Source organism: Artibeus jamaicensis, unplaced genomic scaffold, assembly GCF_021234435.1.
Source record: "Artibeus jamaicensis isolate MK-2021 breed Jamaican fruit bat unplaced genomic scaffold, CSHL_Jam_final scaffold_1283, whole genome shotgun sequence".
NCBI classification, from domain to species: domain Eukaryota; kingdom Metazoa; phylum Chordata; class Mammalia; order Chiroptera; family Phyllostomidae; genus Artibeus; species Artibeus jamaicensis.
Window position 1 is genome coordinate 7,956,259 of NW_026522028.1, and position 17,201 is coordinate 7,973,459.

Sequence of the window (17,201 nt, forward strand, 5' to 3'; positions counted from 1 at the left end):
AATAGCTTTAATCTTTTCATTTGTGCATTTCAAAATATTTTCTTCAAAAAGCACTTCTTTAAAATTACCTTTGTAATGACTTACAAGGCTACTCAAGAACAAAAACAGCACCTTGCTAAAAGCATTCTACCCATTGATTCCCTAATGCTGAGAAAAAGCAGCAGTAGGGGAGAAATAAATGTCCTCTTCCTTCTACAGTGATTGCAGAAGGTAATGCAATCTCTTTTTCTGGTTACAAAGTGAGGTACAAATTTAAAAGACCTTGTATTTACATGTTTCCAATGAATACCCAATTTGTTTTGAAGAAAAATATTGAACTTTTTCTTATTAAGTGCACACAGCTTAGTTCACACCCATTCCCGTTCAGGTATCATATTCTATAAATATTATACTATATAAATGATATTTAAATTATCTGTATAAAACAGTAGAATATGCATTTAAATACATATACACAGCAAAACAGATTCTCATGAATTCTTCTTGTATTAACGCAAGCTCCCTTCTTACCTTTGTGTTTGCAATTCCCAAAGGTATAGGCAACTAAATATAAACATCAGTTTGAATAGAAGTTTGAATAATTTGTCATTCAACAATAATTTACAGATGGTGTGGCTTAACCACATCACAACATGAACTTAAATATTCTTATTTAAAAATCATCTCAAACAGTATCTAGATATTTTTGTTAATTCAAAACATCTGGTTGTAGCATCATTTTTTCCTAGTCTTGAAATTTACTTCAAGTCTTCTTCATACAAGAAACATGTCTGATTTAAGCCATGTTATGCACTGACATTTTTCCACTGTCTTATTCATAATTCCTACTTCATTCGACTGTGAGGAAAACTGTTGGGTTTTATAATACAATTGTGTATGTGGCACCAGGCACAGAAAGGAGAGTTTGGAGGACATGGGTCTTGACTCTATGCTCCCATGTTCCCTCAGAAACTTTCCTTACCCTGTGCGCTCGGCTGCCTCCTTCCTGGGGCTCCTCTCCCTGAGGTACAAGGCAGGGGAGAAAAGCCCCTGCCTTCCACCTTAGGGAGAGTTTTCCTGCGAAGTTGTCAGCATCATCAGGAGATTTGCTGGGAGGAGAACCACACAAGAAAACTTTCCAATCACATCTCAGAGGTGTCCACACGATTCTATTTTCCCCACCTATTAAGCTAAACATTATAAACTATAAATTCAATTTAGGATGGTAAGAGAAGGAATGGCGTACAAATAAAGTTCAGTTTTTCTCAATCACACAAAACCTGACTTCTTCAAGGTAGGTTGGCATGAAGTCTACATGATAAGTTGCTAAGTTTCAGTGAATTCCTCTTTTTTAGGGCATGAAGAAAGAGATTTGAGGAAGCATAAACAGCATAAAACTAACTAAAACCAAAGCGTATAATCAAAAATTAAAATAACTGCACAAATGAAATTCATTATATGCAAGTTTTGAAGTGAGGCATCAATTTAGTCAAGCATATGTTCTTGTCTAATTCAGATTATGTCAACAGCGTAATCACTCAGGTGGTGATCTTAACAAAATGTGATAAATAAGACTCAGTCCCCACCAGCTGTATTTCAGTGCACACACATGAAATTCAAACAGAACTCAGTACCACACGTGGGTAAAGCACAAAGGGATACAAAGGCATCAATAGTTTGCTGATGCCATATTAAATAAAAAGAATAGATGTGTATTTAGAAACAAAATACAGAATTTGAAGAGGGTATATATGTAAACCCAAAGCCTGAATCTTATCATTGAAGAATAAGTTAAAATTGAGAAAAATTTCCCGTAAAAATACTAGGTACTAAAAAGAAGGGTGGGCCAAAAAAAAACAACCCCTCCAAAACCAAAACAAACAAAAAGAACTTATTGTTGTATCAACCCCAGGCATGCTGTAGAATCAGACTCTCTCCAATTAGCTTCTGTAGATTGTCTCATCTCAGACAATTAGTGCTAGTTACACAAAAATTGTCTCATTCAGAACATGCTTTGAGAGGGTTTACAAGATCCCAATGGAGCTTCCAAACTTGCTTTGTTTTCCTAATTGAAAACTTAGAAGGTAATAACCCCCTCTCATTTCAAAGAAAGCCGGAAACCCTAGGATACAAAGCAGTTTCCAAAGAAATTTAAAATAAAATCATGTATCATTAAAAATTGAACAAAACAAACCAAGCAAGTCTTCCAAAGAAGCAAAAACAAGCCTTTGAAACAAACAGTAAGTCACCACTGTTCATTGCAGAGCGGCATGTCAGTTACAGAGCGGCAGAATGAATGTGCAAGTTGCCAAATTGAAGTAATTCATGTTCTGAATTAAAATAAAACACCCTCAATGTTGTAGGCCACTTCTATTCACCAGTATTCCTAGGGTTTGCTGTGATCTGTCTTGAGAGACATGGAGGCACTGAGCAGCTGGTTTGGCTCATGCCCCACTCCTGGCAGGCACCCTTCAGTGCGGGATTCCTTTCTCGCATCTAGTTCTCCTTCATGTAATGACCTACATATGCACACATGTGGCAAAAAATTCTAAAGATAAGAAGCAGGAAAAATCTGTGCAATCCCCATTACAATGAAGGAACTGAAAAGTTGCCCTTTTCAGCAAAAGCAGAAATACCACCTCGAGATCCACCTCCCAGGGCAGCCACAACAGTGCGTCTGGCTTGAGCAATTGCAATTCCTGCAGGGAACATATGCAATAAACAGGAATGGTCGGGTCATCCTGACAGCTCGAAATAAAATTTAATTCTCCCTTTCCAGAGAAATGTAAACTCCGATAAAAGTATTCATTTCATGCAAATTAAATGTATTCATTTGTTCATGTAAGCATTCATCACAGAGTGCTATGTGCAAGGTCCTGAATGAGGGTTTATAAAGATTATGAAGTTAAACTATTTAGAGATCATTCCTCAAGGAACTTCCAATACAGGAGAAGAGTCTAGCAGGCACATACATTGCCACCAGAAAAGAAAGTGTTGTGATGAGATTCGTCAACATGCTTAAATCCAGAAATCAAATACAAATATGTATTGAGCACTAATTACTCCATGCCTCTTTTAAGCCCGGTGATTTGAAAAGACATATACGTAAACATGTATAAGATATTTTTACACTCAATGATAATATACTATTTAGTTGGGTAAATAAAACATGGATGTTAAAAAAAGGCAGCAATCACAAATCCTCATCATTTTGGAATCCTCAGCACCTGACATATACTGTGCCCTCGAAATGTGCATTTTGTGAATGAACAGTTAACTGTGTGTACATTTCTATGTGTGCACATTGGTGTGTACGTGTATATGCATGTAGATATGTGTATATCATACATTATACTACATTTCAAAAGAAGCCTGACACCTTTTAAAATGCCACTCAGTATGTTTGTATGAGGTATTTCTCAGAAATTGGCAAAGGAAGACTCATTGCTGCAATCCTTCATTATAAGCACAAATGACAGAACTTGAAATACCTCTGAGAAGGAAATACTGACTCCAGGAAAATGCTCTGTGTGAGAAGCCTACTACAAGAGAGGAATTTAGCTCCAAAACTGAGACCTTTATGTCAGATACAATGGGCCAGTCTGAACCCGCACCACAGAAGATACCTCGTATCGAAAACCTAAACATGTATTTGTCCAGGAAGAAAATAGACTATACATGCCACATCAGCAATTACTTATCAACAGAATTTTTAATTTAGTAAAGGCAACTGGAATCACCTTCTTCCTGTCCCTCTTTCTACTGTACAATCAGCCACTAGTTTTTATTATTTCCATATTGTACTGGAAATCAAACCCATCTCTGCCCTTCTGTTCCTAAAGCCATCGGTTCAATTCATGACTTCTTTGTTTGGTCTCTTTTCCCACCCGCTGGTGTCATGGCTCTTTCCAATCTACCTTGTCAGGCTACGCCTGCTTGTATACATGCTTAAATTTCTTCAGTGGTTTTTAATTTCCAACAAGACAATAGTCACATTTCTTGTTACATCATACAAAGTCCTTTGGGATGTGGCTCCCATACATTTTTTTCCACCTGTTCTCCTGGCACACTCCTTCCTCCTGTCTCCCAAGCCGTGCCTAAATGTGCGTGCATTCCAATCATATCTAACTCTTCATCTAAAAACAACTCAAGTGTCATTTTGGGATACACAGAATGCCCCCCTCAAAAGTTTCCCCATCCAAATCCCAAGAAAATTGAGAATGTCACCTTACATGGCAAATGGGACTTCGCAGCTATGACTAAGGATCTTATGATGAGGAGATCATTCTAGACTAACCTCGTGGACTTTGAATGCAATCACAAGGCTCTTTATAAGACGGAACCAGGGCAGTCTGAATCAGAAATGTGACAATAGAAGTAGAGGTCAGAGGGTCAGAAGAAGGGGTGAGAATATGCTATGGCCCCTGGATCTGCAGATGGCTTCTAGAAGGTGGAGAAGGCAAGGAAACAGATGATCCCCTCGAGTCTCCTGAAAGAACGCAGTCCTGCTGATGCCTTGACTGCAGGACTTCTGATCTCCAGAACTGTGGAATAAACTTGGGTTGTTTTAAATCGCTAAGTCTGTGGCAATTTTTACAGCAGCCGGAGGAAATTAATATACTACACTGTGCGTCTCATATCTCTTGCTTTTGTTTTTTGCAAAATCATTAACAGTATAGATGGTTGATAGTTCATCTTTTTAATCCCCTGGAGAATCATTCTAACTGCTCGTTTATACTATGTTTTGTTTTAAAATATGAAAAAGTAACTAAAACTGACTAGCAAATATGACCGGACAATGCCTATAGAACCACAAGTTTCAAAGTTATGACAGATACATGGGTTTTGTAATGTAAAAAAAGCATGTAGGCCTGGCTGGTGTAGCTCGGTGGATTGAGCACAGGCTGCGAATCAAAGGGTCACCAGTTTGATTCTTGGTGCCTGGGTTGCAGGCCAGATCCCAGCAGGGGACACACGAGAGGCAACCATACATTGATATTTCTCTCCCTCTCTTTCTCCCTCCCTTCCCCCACCTCTAAAAATAAATAAATAAAATCTTTTTTAAAAAAAGCATGCAGCTACAAAAAATACATTCCATATGTTTCCAAAACAATAATTACCAAAGCTATGAAGAAACTGCATAAACAACTTTCAGAACACAATTCATGGATATGGAAAACAGAGGAGGAAGTGGTCAAACCTAACAATGATCAATTATTTCACTTTTTCTTTAACTACAACTTCCTATAATTTGGTTTTTAAATAAGGAATCCAAAAGTGAAATCCCTCCAAATCTTTTAAATTTTAATCCACAAATATTTTAACCTTTTTTATACCCAGGTGTAACTGATGTCAATCTTATTGAGCACTTAGTACAGTATGAATTCAATAAGTGCTTGTTAATGATTATATAATGAAGGAGCTTCCCAGTGACATTAGGTCAGAGGTTCAAAACACCCTAAAAGAAACTAACACTAACAAATGTAGCTGTACACACTATACACACATAAGCACATATAATTAGAAACAATGAGAGATTCTGTTCAAAATCTGGAAAGACTGTTTGTATGTTAGTATGTGTGTATGTACACATGCAGGTTCATATGTATTATATGCCTTTTACTTGAAAAGATATATAGAATAGCTAAGACTCCTCAGAAATTGTGTTTCTTGAAAAACAAAACATTGCAGACCTAGAATTTCCCTTCAACTCGGAACTCATTCTTTTGGGACATGCAAATAAGAGCGATTGCTTTTTAAGGTAACTTTGCTTGGTGACTGGCGCTGTGCATGAGCCTGACTATCCTCAGGACCACCCCCATCTCCTATTCCAGGCCCAGTCCTTTGGACCAGCAGGGAAATCTAAGTGGTTTAGCACAGACTGTTCCTCACTTATTCTCCATTTCCATATTTCTACCAGCGGTTCTTACTTATAGTAGTGAACAATTTTTTTAAAATCTTTAATGACTTTTTCTCCTATTGATACTTGAATCATTGCAATGAATGCTTTCATGGTGGCAGGGTATTAAAAGAAGAAATTTCTAAAGCACTTCATAATATAAATGAACCTGTCTATATAATTTAAACTCCAATAAAGCAGGGCTACAAATGAACATGATGATTGTATCATGAAAAATGTAATATTTTTGTCTCTTTTTTAAAATATCAGTGAAAATGTTTATTATATTTTTTTAAAAGAACAGAAGTTTATATACTTTGTAAAACCTAGAGCAATTAGAGCAATAAATTAGGGACAATAAATGTTTGGAAAATATTTGGATCAATTAAAATTATTTCTAAAAAATGACTCATTAGAAGTTTACTTCTCATGTTTATATCCTGTTGTGTTTTTTTTTTTTTTTTTGGTATTTATTACTGTATTGTCACCAACTCAGAGAAGCCACCAGAGGGCATGGGAGAGTCCCATTACTTTATAGAACTGTATCTAGGAAAAACTAGGAAAATCCTCTTTTCAAGTGGAAGTTGTTCTTTTTTTTCTGATATGCAAATATATTGAAGAAAAACTTCATTCATCGTTGTATGGGAACCTTGTATCATCATTGACAAAAATAATTTCCCTTTGCCATTCACAACAACTTCATGTCACACAGGAAGATGTCTTTAGAGATCAGCATAAAATGCCAGTGACAGAACTTTACTGAAATCAAGTTAGCTATATTCACTGAGAAATATTTCAGTGTTGTTAGTAAAATATAAATGAGAATTGAACAGTGTTTAGGATACATATAAGAGGCTTACTGGCACTTTTTGAAGGAATTTTTGTATATAACCCTCAGAGATTTTAAAACTTGGCAAAGTTACCCATCGCCATTGCCATAAGAAACATTTTTCATGCAACATAATACTCAACATGTCTTAAGAGACTCTACAAAAGGAAGTTTGTTGCAAATAAGCAAAAACAGGCTAAAACATCATTTGTGTTTGCAACTACCAAATCGAATTTTACTTAGAAATGTCACCACCTGCAAGGAAAAGTACGCTATTTTTACTTTAGTTTTATAACTAGGTAGTATATATATTTTAATAACACTAAAATCATATTTTTAAATCAAACCCCTGCTTTACATTGGTAATATCCTCTGCCCTGTAGTGTTAGGACAAATGGGTAGCAAACTGTTAAAGGTAGTCAGCAATATGCCTCAGAGTACTAAGGCTGCGAACTTTAGACATCTCCATTTGTTTGATCGATTTGCAAATAGCTACAATATGTTTCAGGAAAAAAGCATCACCTTGTGTATTTAGCGGGCACTGAAGGTTCACTTTTATTCAATAAATGCTTGTGCAATGAACAAAATGATAAACTTCTATTACTACTGACAATGTGTAGCTCAAAATTTTGCTTTACGAGAAAAGGGTAACTGAAATCCTGAAAGGTTCAGGGACTTGCCCCATTCAACAAGGCATACAAGGTGCTGGACTGAAACCCAACTTAATTTCCAGTTCTATGGGTTTCATAACACTCATCAGAATAACCTAAATCACTTCTGGAAGAATAACTCCAATGGTGTGTTTCTAGTAATCAATCATCACTATAGACAGAAGTTGACATGTCAATATTAGTTGTCTGCAGAAATGTCCTGCCAATTTACTATAGTCAACATGAGGATTAGCCATAACAAATTTTAATACACTGTAAGTCACCTTTCCCATCTGTTTGTATAGAGGCAACAAAAACTGAATCACTATTCCCCTACCTTCAGGAGATTCATTTATGGCAACCCTGTTTCAAATTTAGGTAAAAGAATATTTGATTGGCATAAGCTTTATCCTTCCTGTAGTATAATTATTTTCATTATCATGGATAACCAAGAGTTTCACAGTTGTTTTACCTAAATGAAAAAAATACCAAAAGTAATAATGTCTAAGACTTAAGCAAACTTTAAAAAACAGCCTTAATACTGATTTCTATAATATATACTTGAGGGCAAATTTGACAACCTCTTTCAGATGTTTAGCTGAGGCCATCCTGGATTATCCAAGTGGATCCTAAATCCTATGATGAGTGTCTTTGTAAGAGAAGGGCGGACAGAGATTAGGGACACAGAGGACAGGGCCATGCAAAGACAGAGGCAGAGATTAGAATGATGCAGATACAAACCAATGAACGCCAGAAGCCAACAGAAGCTGGAAGGATGGATTTCCCCATAGAGCCTTCAAGGAATGTGGCCTCTGGAACTGCCAGAGAACCGATTTCTATTGTTTTAAGTCTCACAGTTTGTAGTGATGTGTTACAGCAGCCACAGGAAACTAATACAACTCCAGGACAATAAATCCATCAGCTCAATGTTTCCAGTTACTGCCACAGCTCATCCATTGCAACCTGAACTCATTCCATCTCCTCCGCCTGAACAACCCCCTGCCTCCATCCTCTCTCTGTACATGGCAACAGCACCAATATAACTTCTCTTCAAATTATTTCACACTTCATCTCCAAATATTTAGTTCATTCCAGTAGTCTTCTTCAGAAACATGTTTTCAGGCCCTTTGACTAACCTTTCTGGCCCTTAATATAGCTGGTATGATTTTTACTGAGTCCCTTACTGGTCACTGTGAAATGTACTACAGTCATTCCTACAGGGAGTATTATCTGTCCAAAAACAGATCTGACCATCCACTCTCATGTACGACCTTTCATAGCTTGTCTCTGCCTGTCTTTCTTTTTAGAGACAGCTTTACCGATGGACAGATACAAACATCTGTGAAGCACTATTGCATATATATATATATATACACACCAAGGATCTTCTTCTTTATGGTATACAGAACACACCACAATGAACAGATATGCCAAATCAGAGGCCCCCAAATCGCAGACTGAATTTTCTACTAAAGGCATCTGCAAAGTAATTAAATATCTCAGCCAATTTTTTTTTATTCTGCAAGATAAAATTGAAAATTCCTCGCAAGATACACAAAAGCCTTCACACTCTATGCCCAATCTATATTTGGGGCTTCATCTTAGTCACAAAGACTTACCTACTGTTCTCTGTAAATATGTGGTCCTTTCAGGTTTCTGTTCTTTGTGAACTTCAACATGATGGATGGCATCACAACCCTCCTGTTACAGAATTCTTTTCTGCACCTTGTTTTTTAAACTTCCCCATGTAATCATCAAACTCAATGGATTCTAACTTATAATTGGTCTCTCTTCTGTCTTCCGTTTTCACCGCTGTTACTTTGAGTCAGGAAGTCATTTTTATCAGACATTTTTGTTGAAAGGAGCACAAACTTCTTTAGGATACCACAAGGAAAAGGGATATTTTTGAAAGTATATTAGGAAAGTGCAGATGAATATTAAGTTATCAAAATACAAAGCATCAGTAGACTGCTTCTTTTCTTTCTGGTTCCCTGCCCCCCTTCCCTGCTATTTTTAGGCCCTGTTTTCTTTTCTCTTCTCTTTTCCTCTTTTTCTCCCCAACTCCTTTTCTCTCTCTCTCTTTTTAAAATCATGTACCACAGATCGCATAGTCCCTTCAGCAAAACTTTTCAACTTTCTTGTTCTCATCGCCCCCATTCCCACCTACCTCCTCTCTAATCTCTAGTCCACATTCAGTCAGTTTGTTTGACTGACTTAGCTAATTAGTAGTGGTGGTAGGAAGAATAATGAACTCGCCTCCCTAAAGATATCCACATCCTAATTGCTAGGACATGTGACCATGTTACATTATATGGCAAAGGGGACTTTGCAGATTTAATTAATTTAAGGATCTTGAGATGGGAAGATTTTCCTGGATTATCTAGGCAAGTTCAGTGTAATCACAAGGGCCCTCATTAGGGAAAGAGGCAAGCAGAAAGTCACAGCCTGAGAAGGAAATATGAAAACAGAACCAATGTTTGCAGTGAGAGGGGACTATGAGCCATGAATTCAGTCATTCGGTAGAAGCTGGAAATAGCAATGGAACAGCTTCTCCCATAGAGCCTGTGCCCCCCCCCCCCAAAAAAAGAACAGCCCTACTAATCTATTTCAGACATCTGACTTTCAGATGTGCAAGATTTTAAAAAATTGTTTCTTTAAGCCACTAAATTTTGGGGATTTTGTTATAGAAGCAATAGGATACTAATACAGTAGTAACCATAGTAACCCTAACTCTCAAGTCCCCTTATGGATCATCCAAAGTTAAGAATAGATGGCCCATGGATCAAGGGTTCATCCTCTGGTCCAGCAAGTCATCACCTCTGTGCTGTCTCTACAGTGAATATCAGTTCCTTAACATGACTTAAAATGTCCACCAATGACTGCCTCCTCACTGCAGTCTTCTACCCCCTCACTCTTCTCTTTAAGTATGTAGAATAAATCTTTTGTTACCCCCATGATACAGTGACATGCAGCTATATTCAACCACTTGGAATGTTCCCCTCCCAATTGAAATCCTATTCCACTTGCATAGTTTATCCATACTGAATTTTTTTCTCTTCCATGTGACTTTACTGTGAACAAGGCATCAGTCTGCACAATTAACGTTAATCTATGCCAACTCTATATAAAAGTGTACTGACAAGTAAAACTGAGTCAGTTTATGGTGAAATTTATTAGGTATGTTAAATGATTACTAAACAAAAGTATTAGATAATTTTATTTCATTTCTCAGGAGTAAGTTCTATTTGTTATTCTAATTAAATACATCATTTCAAATAAATATTACAATTATTGTAGATCTAATTTCAAATTTTACTTTTTAAAACACTAGATATGTTGAAGAGAGGAAATTTTCCCCAAGAAAAATTAAAGTGCATTTTATTTTTTACTTCAAAAAGTACGGGAACAAAGCCTCAGAAGTTTGGTCTTATAAGCTATCTCAGAGAAAAATAAAAAAGGAGAAGTTCTTCATACTTTATGACATATTTGACAAACTTGGAATAAACACCTGGTAACATAATAAAAGGCAGATGCTAGGGGACTGGGTTGGCTCTTAATCATGTGGAATTAAGCTCGTTGACTTCCCGGAATGCCCAAGAGAGTGCATGTACATAAATCACGTTGGCATGAGATGAAAACACTCCACTAAAACTTCTGACTCCTATCCTGTTAAATCTGACTTTCTTTACATACTAGCATAATTTCTTTCACTTAAAGAAATAATGATCCAGCCCTGGCTGGTGTAGCTCAGTGGATTGAGCGCAGGCCTGCGAACCAGACAATCGAGGTTTGATTCCCAGTCAGGGCACATACCAGGGTTGCAGGCCAGTTCCCTGCAGGCCAGTTCCCAGCAGGGGATGCACGAAAGGCAACCGTACATTGATGTTTCTCTCCCTCTCTCCTTCCCTTCCCCTCTAAAGATAAATAAATAAAATCTTAAAAAAAAAAAAAAAGAATGATCCAGAAATAACAAGCACAAAGATTGGAACCTAAACTATCCTTATCTTTTTTGTTTTACTTAAAGAACAACAAAATTTTTTAAGTAACATTTCCTAATGGCCACAAGTCCTTACAACCATAGAATTAGATACATAATATGCACTCAAGTCCTTATTTAAGAATATGACATGCTTTCTGATGGCTAAACTAAATTATTCTGCTGACAATTCAAATCTTTTGCTTCTTGTCCCATTCTACAGAAATAGTAAACACAGATTAGAACCTAAACTACCTTTATCTTTTACAAATTTTTTGGACTCAGAGTTAGGAGTCTGGGAATACCTCTGGGGACACCTGCCTTCCTCATGCTGTCAGAATAAACTGTATCTAAACCGCACTACACAAGCAGGTCTCCACCATCAAGTTCTACAATGAAGAGAATAGAAACCCCTGTGGTAACCCTTTAACTCTCTAGTACCTGGCTTTTTTAGGTAGCTCGTATGTATCTTAAATAATTCCTAGAATAAGAGGTACTCTTTGATTTATGTAATACAGTCACTTATTTTTCTCAATATGCCCTAATAGTTGTAAATACTTTTTTTCTATACTGAAGTCTCTTGCTTATTTATTGTGTATCAGTAATTACGAATGGCACCCTTTTCATGGTAGTCTGTATTGAACAATATAACAAAATGCAAAACATCTGCATAATGACAGTACTTCTTTAAAGCAACAGTAAATGTAGTAAGATTTAAATAGTAGTATTTAAAGGATCATTTTCTTTTCCTTATAATGAATTCTGAAATGCATTTCAAGCTCATGAACACACTCATGATTGACAAACGGTCACTGTCTTCATATAAACCCTTAGCATCCTTAGATACTGCTTATTCTTAGTTTATATCTTTTGCTTTGGTAGCCTCATATTATACATTATACTAATTTCTATTCATGAAAAAAATATTTTTTCTTAAATGCTTATTTTATTTTATTTTATTTTATTTCTGTAATACTGTGTTGTTTTCATGGCATCTTCACTGACGTAACGCAGCCTGAACATCACAGACGCTCACTCATTCATTTACATAATCATTATGTCATTAAGAAATGTCACTGAACCCTGACTCTGAAACACATCATATTTGGTACTGTAGAGGCTATAGGCCTATGTAAACCAGGGTTTCTGCATTCACCATGTTATATTCTAGTGATGGATATAAGAGCAAACACAAATAGATGAAAGTCTTGATTCCTTTCTCTTCCCTTATCTCTACATGCAGGTCCCTCTAGCTTCATTTCTAGTCAGCATGCCAAACTCTCCGGCGAAGTCCCAACTCACACTTTGGTTCCCCAAAAGTACTATACTTATACTTTGTACATAAAAGTCCCTCAACAGTTTATATTTTTTACCTGCTTCTTAATCCTATGCCGAATTCTCTGAGTTACACAAAATACAAAGAAATATTTAGTAGCCATTGTTAATGAGACCAAACTATCCACTTGCAAAGACTTTGGGAAGACTCGGCATTCCATGGATTTTAACCCTTCAAACAAAGTAATGAATTGTTTTTAGTTTCAAAAGTTATACCTAGTCACAATGGAAATATTCAAAATAGATTCTTTAATATGCATACAAATGCACTAATAAAAAGAATAGCAAAGGAAGAATAGGAGAGTGGAAGAAGAGAAAAGGAGAGGCAGAAAGGAGGAAAAGAGAGGAAGGAAGGAAGGAAGGAAGGAAGGAAGGAAGGAAGGAAGGAAGGAAGGAAGGAAGGAAGGAAGGAAGGAAGGAAGGAAGCAACAAGAACATTAAGCTAAATTTTCTAAACTGATTAGGTTACAAAGACTATCCAAGAAAGCATTTGCTTTAAATGTGTTGTTTTTTTGTGTGCAGAATTCTACAAATGACAGGAACTCAAATGTTTACTTACTGAATTGCTACAATGCTTCACACCCTTGAGAATAGGTAATATTGAGTCTTTGCCTTTTTCTTCAAGTGCTGCTTATAAAAACTGAGAATGAGGTATAAAATTGTTTGAAACAGAAAACCTATTTTGTAACAAAGATGTAATATCTATTTCCATAAAGACCATGATTCTAGATGCATGCAAAATTTTAGAACATTACCTGAGAGACAAGAATTACAGATTCATTCCTTGACTGTTGTAATCATATACATACCTGAAGTGATCTTTAAAACAAAACATTATAAAGTTTAATTTTTAATATTTCAATCAAGGATGTTATGATGATTTAACTGCCTTATTATATTTAATTTGTTTATTAAATTAATAGCAATGGGGTTATAAATCAATGTGATAAAAGTAATACATTTCCAGCTTGTGTATGAAGAGCTCCTACTGCTTTCAAATTAGTTTTGTTAATGAAAAACAAATACCTACTTCTAAATTTTAATGGAATGACCATATGTGTTTACCGGAAGTAAACATTAAACACTATTAACATGCCATAAAAATTGACCACTACTGTGCTCATTACAATCATATTTAATGTGTCCTTGGTTATTAAAATGTCTATTTCTGGTTCTCTAGGGGTCACAGTGAATCAAACATAATAATCCAGTAAAATACATATGAAAAGCACTAGGTTCTGAATCAGGTTTAGTGAAGTTCCAAAACAATTTATTAAAGTGAAAATAAAAAGGAAATTAAATTATAAGAAGAACAAGGATTAAGTAGCTCTCTTGATAAACATGTGAGACTGAACATCAAAAATTGATTTTTATTCCTGAGCCTTGGTTGCCTCTGGTTTTATATGTTGGGCTGGGCATGAAGATTGAGTCATTAATCTCTTTAGGAGATGCCAAATGCATGCGTCTTCTACTTATCTATGCAGATCAGTAATGACACTCTTCAGTAAGTTATATGTCTGCTTCTCTAAACAAAGGTGCCATGGTAACAGACACCAGCTAAGAAGAGTACAAGCCATGAAAGTATTTGCATAAGTAATAGCATTTATTCCCAAATTGTACACTTCATATTAAAAAATCTAACAAATAAATTTCCGCCCAGCTAGTGTTAGCACAGATAGTGAGGGAAGCTATCTTAATTCATACTATACAGAAAAGTAAACAAATAAAACATGTCATTAAATACTACTACCTGCCTTGTCATTTTTACATTTTGATACAGAAAACATATAAAGTTTGGGAGTTATCAAGTAACTATAGGACAATCAAGTTCATAAACAGAAGAGAACAAGGTCTCACAACTTCTGTCCAACTCAGGGCGGCATTTTATTATCACCCTCCTAAGATAATTATCTCGTTAAAATAGAAAATTAAATTTGAGACAGTCATTGAGTTTTTTCAGACCTTGGGAGCAGAAAGAGATTAGAATTTTTCAACTGCCCCACATTTCTTGTTTTACTCCCATGCTTTTCAAACATACCAAGTAAGTTCCAACTTAGAAGGTTTTCCCCCCAAATTTTAGTTTCTGTAGGATACATCTGTCACAACCACTATTTGATGATGGAAAAAGCCACATATGCATTTTGATAAAGAAATCATACATCTGACATACACAAAAAGAATGAAAAAATTGTATGTAATCAAATATAATAACCAGAAAAGTGAAAATTTTAATATATAGTCAGTATTTCTATTTTGGATGGTTTGTGTTATAATATTTATACGAATAAGTGTTTCTCTTCTATGTTGCCAATATCTCAAAAATCCATGTTAAGTACTTTCAATGTAAATTCCTAGCCTAGAAAATATCACGGTTGTAGAAATTATCAGCTTTCATCATGATTTACTTCTACTTTTACCCTTCCATGAATATGCTCAACTTTCCTTTCAAGTAGCAGACAACGGAATTAAGATATCTCCTATTTGCCAGCAATCCAGTCAAATTCAAAAAAAAAAAAAAAAAACATTGTATCATAATCCTGCCCTAAGGTTTCCTCTCATTCAAAAAAATCCACCAGGAGGAACAGATAAAATAATGTGTAAACATAGAAACACTATGTTTTTCACATTGCTCACAATAGTATCAGTAGCAGATACAAGAGCTATACAACAACCAGAAAGTTCTAGAGCCTCAGTAAAATTCCCTTTGCTCTCAACCTTATACCACCTCCTTGTACTGAGGAGTACTCAGTACGCACAAAGTACTGCTCAGCCCCTCCCTCGACTTACTCAGGAGAGCAGACTTGCTCTCTCCTTCCCTCACAGGTGGCCTCTTACATTATCTAATCAGTGTGGGTTCAAAACCTCCTGACCTAAGGGACTGGGCATGGTTGCTACAGCCCCATCTCAGCTCTTTCATTCCCTTGGCTTTCTGAATTCCAAATACTTGTGTTTGTGTAATGCTTGATATCCCAACACTCTGCAGTCCCTTTCTTGCATGTTACTTCCTCTTTTTCCCCACTGTCTCGAGAACTTACAGATAACATGTCCTGGGCCGGGCAACTAAACACAATTCATTTCTTCTTCCTCTATATCCAAAATCTAAAGCTTCAAAAAAATCTGTAAGCCCACATAAAATGTGAGTATAGCAAACCTTTCTATTATTGGTAACGTAGTAGACACGATGCAACTTCATATCGATAACACTATTTACTCAGTTGCCTCGTTTGTACATTTTGCTAAGTGCAGATATTAACAGTCAACTAAAACCCAAGATGTCTGATAACACGCAAAGTTTTCCATAAGTTTCAACATCATTCCACTTAGCAGCTCCTTTCATATTACCATTTTACTTTACCTCTATATTTCCTACTAACGTATTAGGATGCTTCCCCATGACATTTTCTTTAATAACTCTAGTGCTTTCTTTTATTACTTGTAAAATAATTCAACAACTCAAGTACAACCCTAAGATGAGTCTGATAAGCACAGCTAACACAGAAACAGTAACAGTAAAAGTTAATGTGAAAAAAATTGATGACATTACCATGCAAAAATTAGAATGACCCTCATTCTAAATAATGTTGAAAATCGTGTAATTAAATGAAATCAAACTGCAAGCTTCTGGTAGTGAATCAATTCCAACTCACAGTAATTAATTAAATAAGCCACCTTTTTTACAACCTATTTCCACCTTTCTAATTCCTTGAGTATGCTCTACTCATTTAAAGAGCTATCTACAATATTTCCACAATGTGGATTCCCGTTCATTCTCAAGCCCTCCATAAATGGCAAACATACAAATATCACACTGTCACTTCAAGCCATACAAATGAGAAAAAAGAAAAGAACACTGCTTACCAGAGCCTCTTTTGGTCACAACCTTCAAACTCTGAGTAAAAGTAGCATATAAGAGAATCAAGTGCGGAATTGGAGCTTTCATCTTTCAGCTCTTAAAGGCTGTTCCCTAAAGTAAACATAAGAAAAGAAAAAATATACATTTTTTAAAATATATGTCAATATGATAAGATTTTTGTCAGACTTCTGATCATGCACAATTGGGGCAATGAATTCCACAAAAGGGAAGAATATGAACAGGTCTGTGTGTTGTATTTTCCCATATGCTGTGGTCCCTAACTTAAATCAAAGCCAGTAATGCCCAAGTTAGGTCTCTACGGGCCGCCAAAATGTTTTTAAAATCTTATAATCACCAAAGTTTTAACATTTACAGGGTCTTTATAGGATCTGATTGTATCAATAGGTAGAATTTATCCCTTCAAAAATACTACTTCACTATTTATTTTTTATATAAATTGCTAAACATTGACCTTTTAGTGTTCTATGCTGCAATAGAATACGGTTTTATTGAGTGTCACTCTTTCCCATTGAGAAATGATAAAGTCTCTGCCTCTAAAGGTTTAATTATAATTTTACAATTCCATTTTCCAAAAAAACCTCTAAAAGATACTTCTAGAGGATCTAAGACAAGGGCTCTATTGAAAGAAAGTCCACTGTGCATGAAAAGCTACAGGAAGA

At 35.9% G+C, this 17,201-nt stretch overlaps 1 protein-coding gene across 1 annotated transcript in view; it reads right to left on the reverse strand.

Annotated features, from left to right (window-relative positions):
• IL1RAPL1 (interleukin 1 receptor accessory protein like 1) overlaps window positions 1-16,608 on the reverse strand; it is a 1,106,570-nt gene extending 1,089,962 nt beyond the window's left edge. The window contains exon 1 of the mRNA XM_037131092.2: window positions 16,527-16,608. Coding sequence (XP_036986987.1) covers window positions 16,527-16,608 — 82 coding nt within the window. The remainder of the gene's footprint in view (window positions 1-16,526) is intronic.
• Window positions 16,609-17,201: the final 593 nt, after the last annotated feature.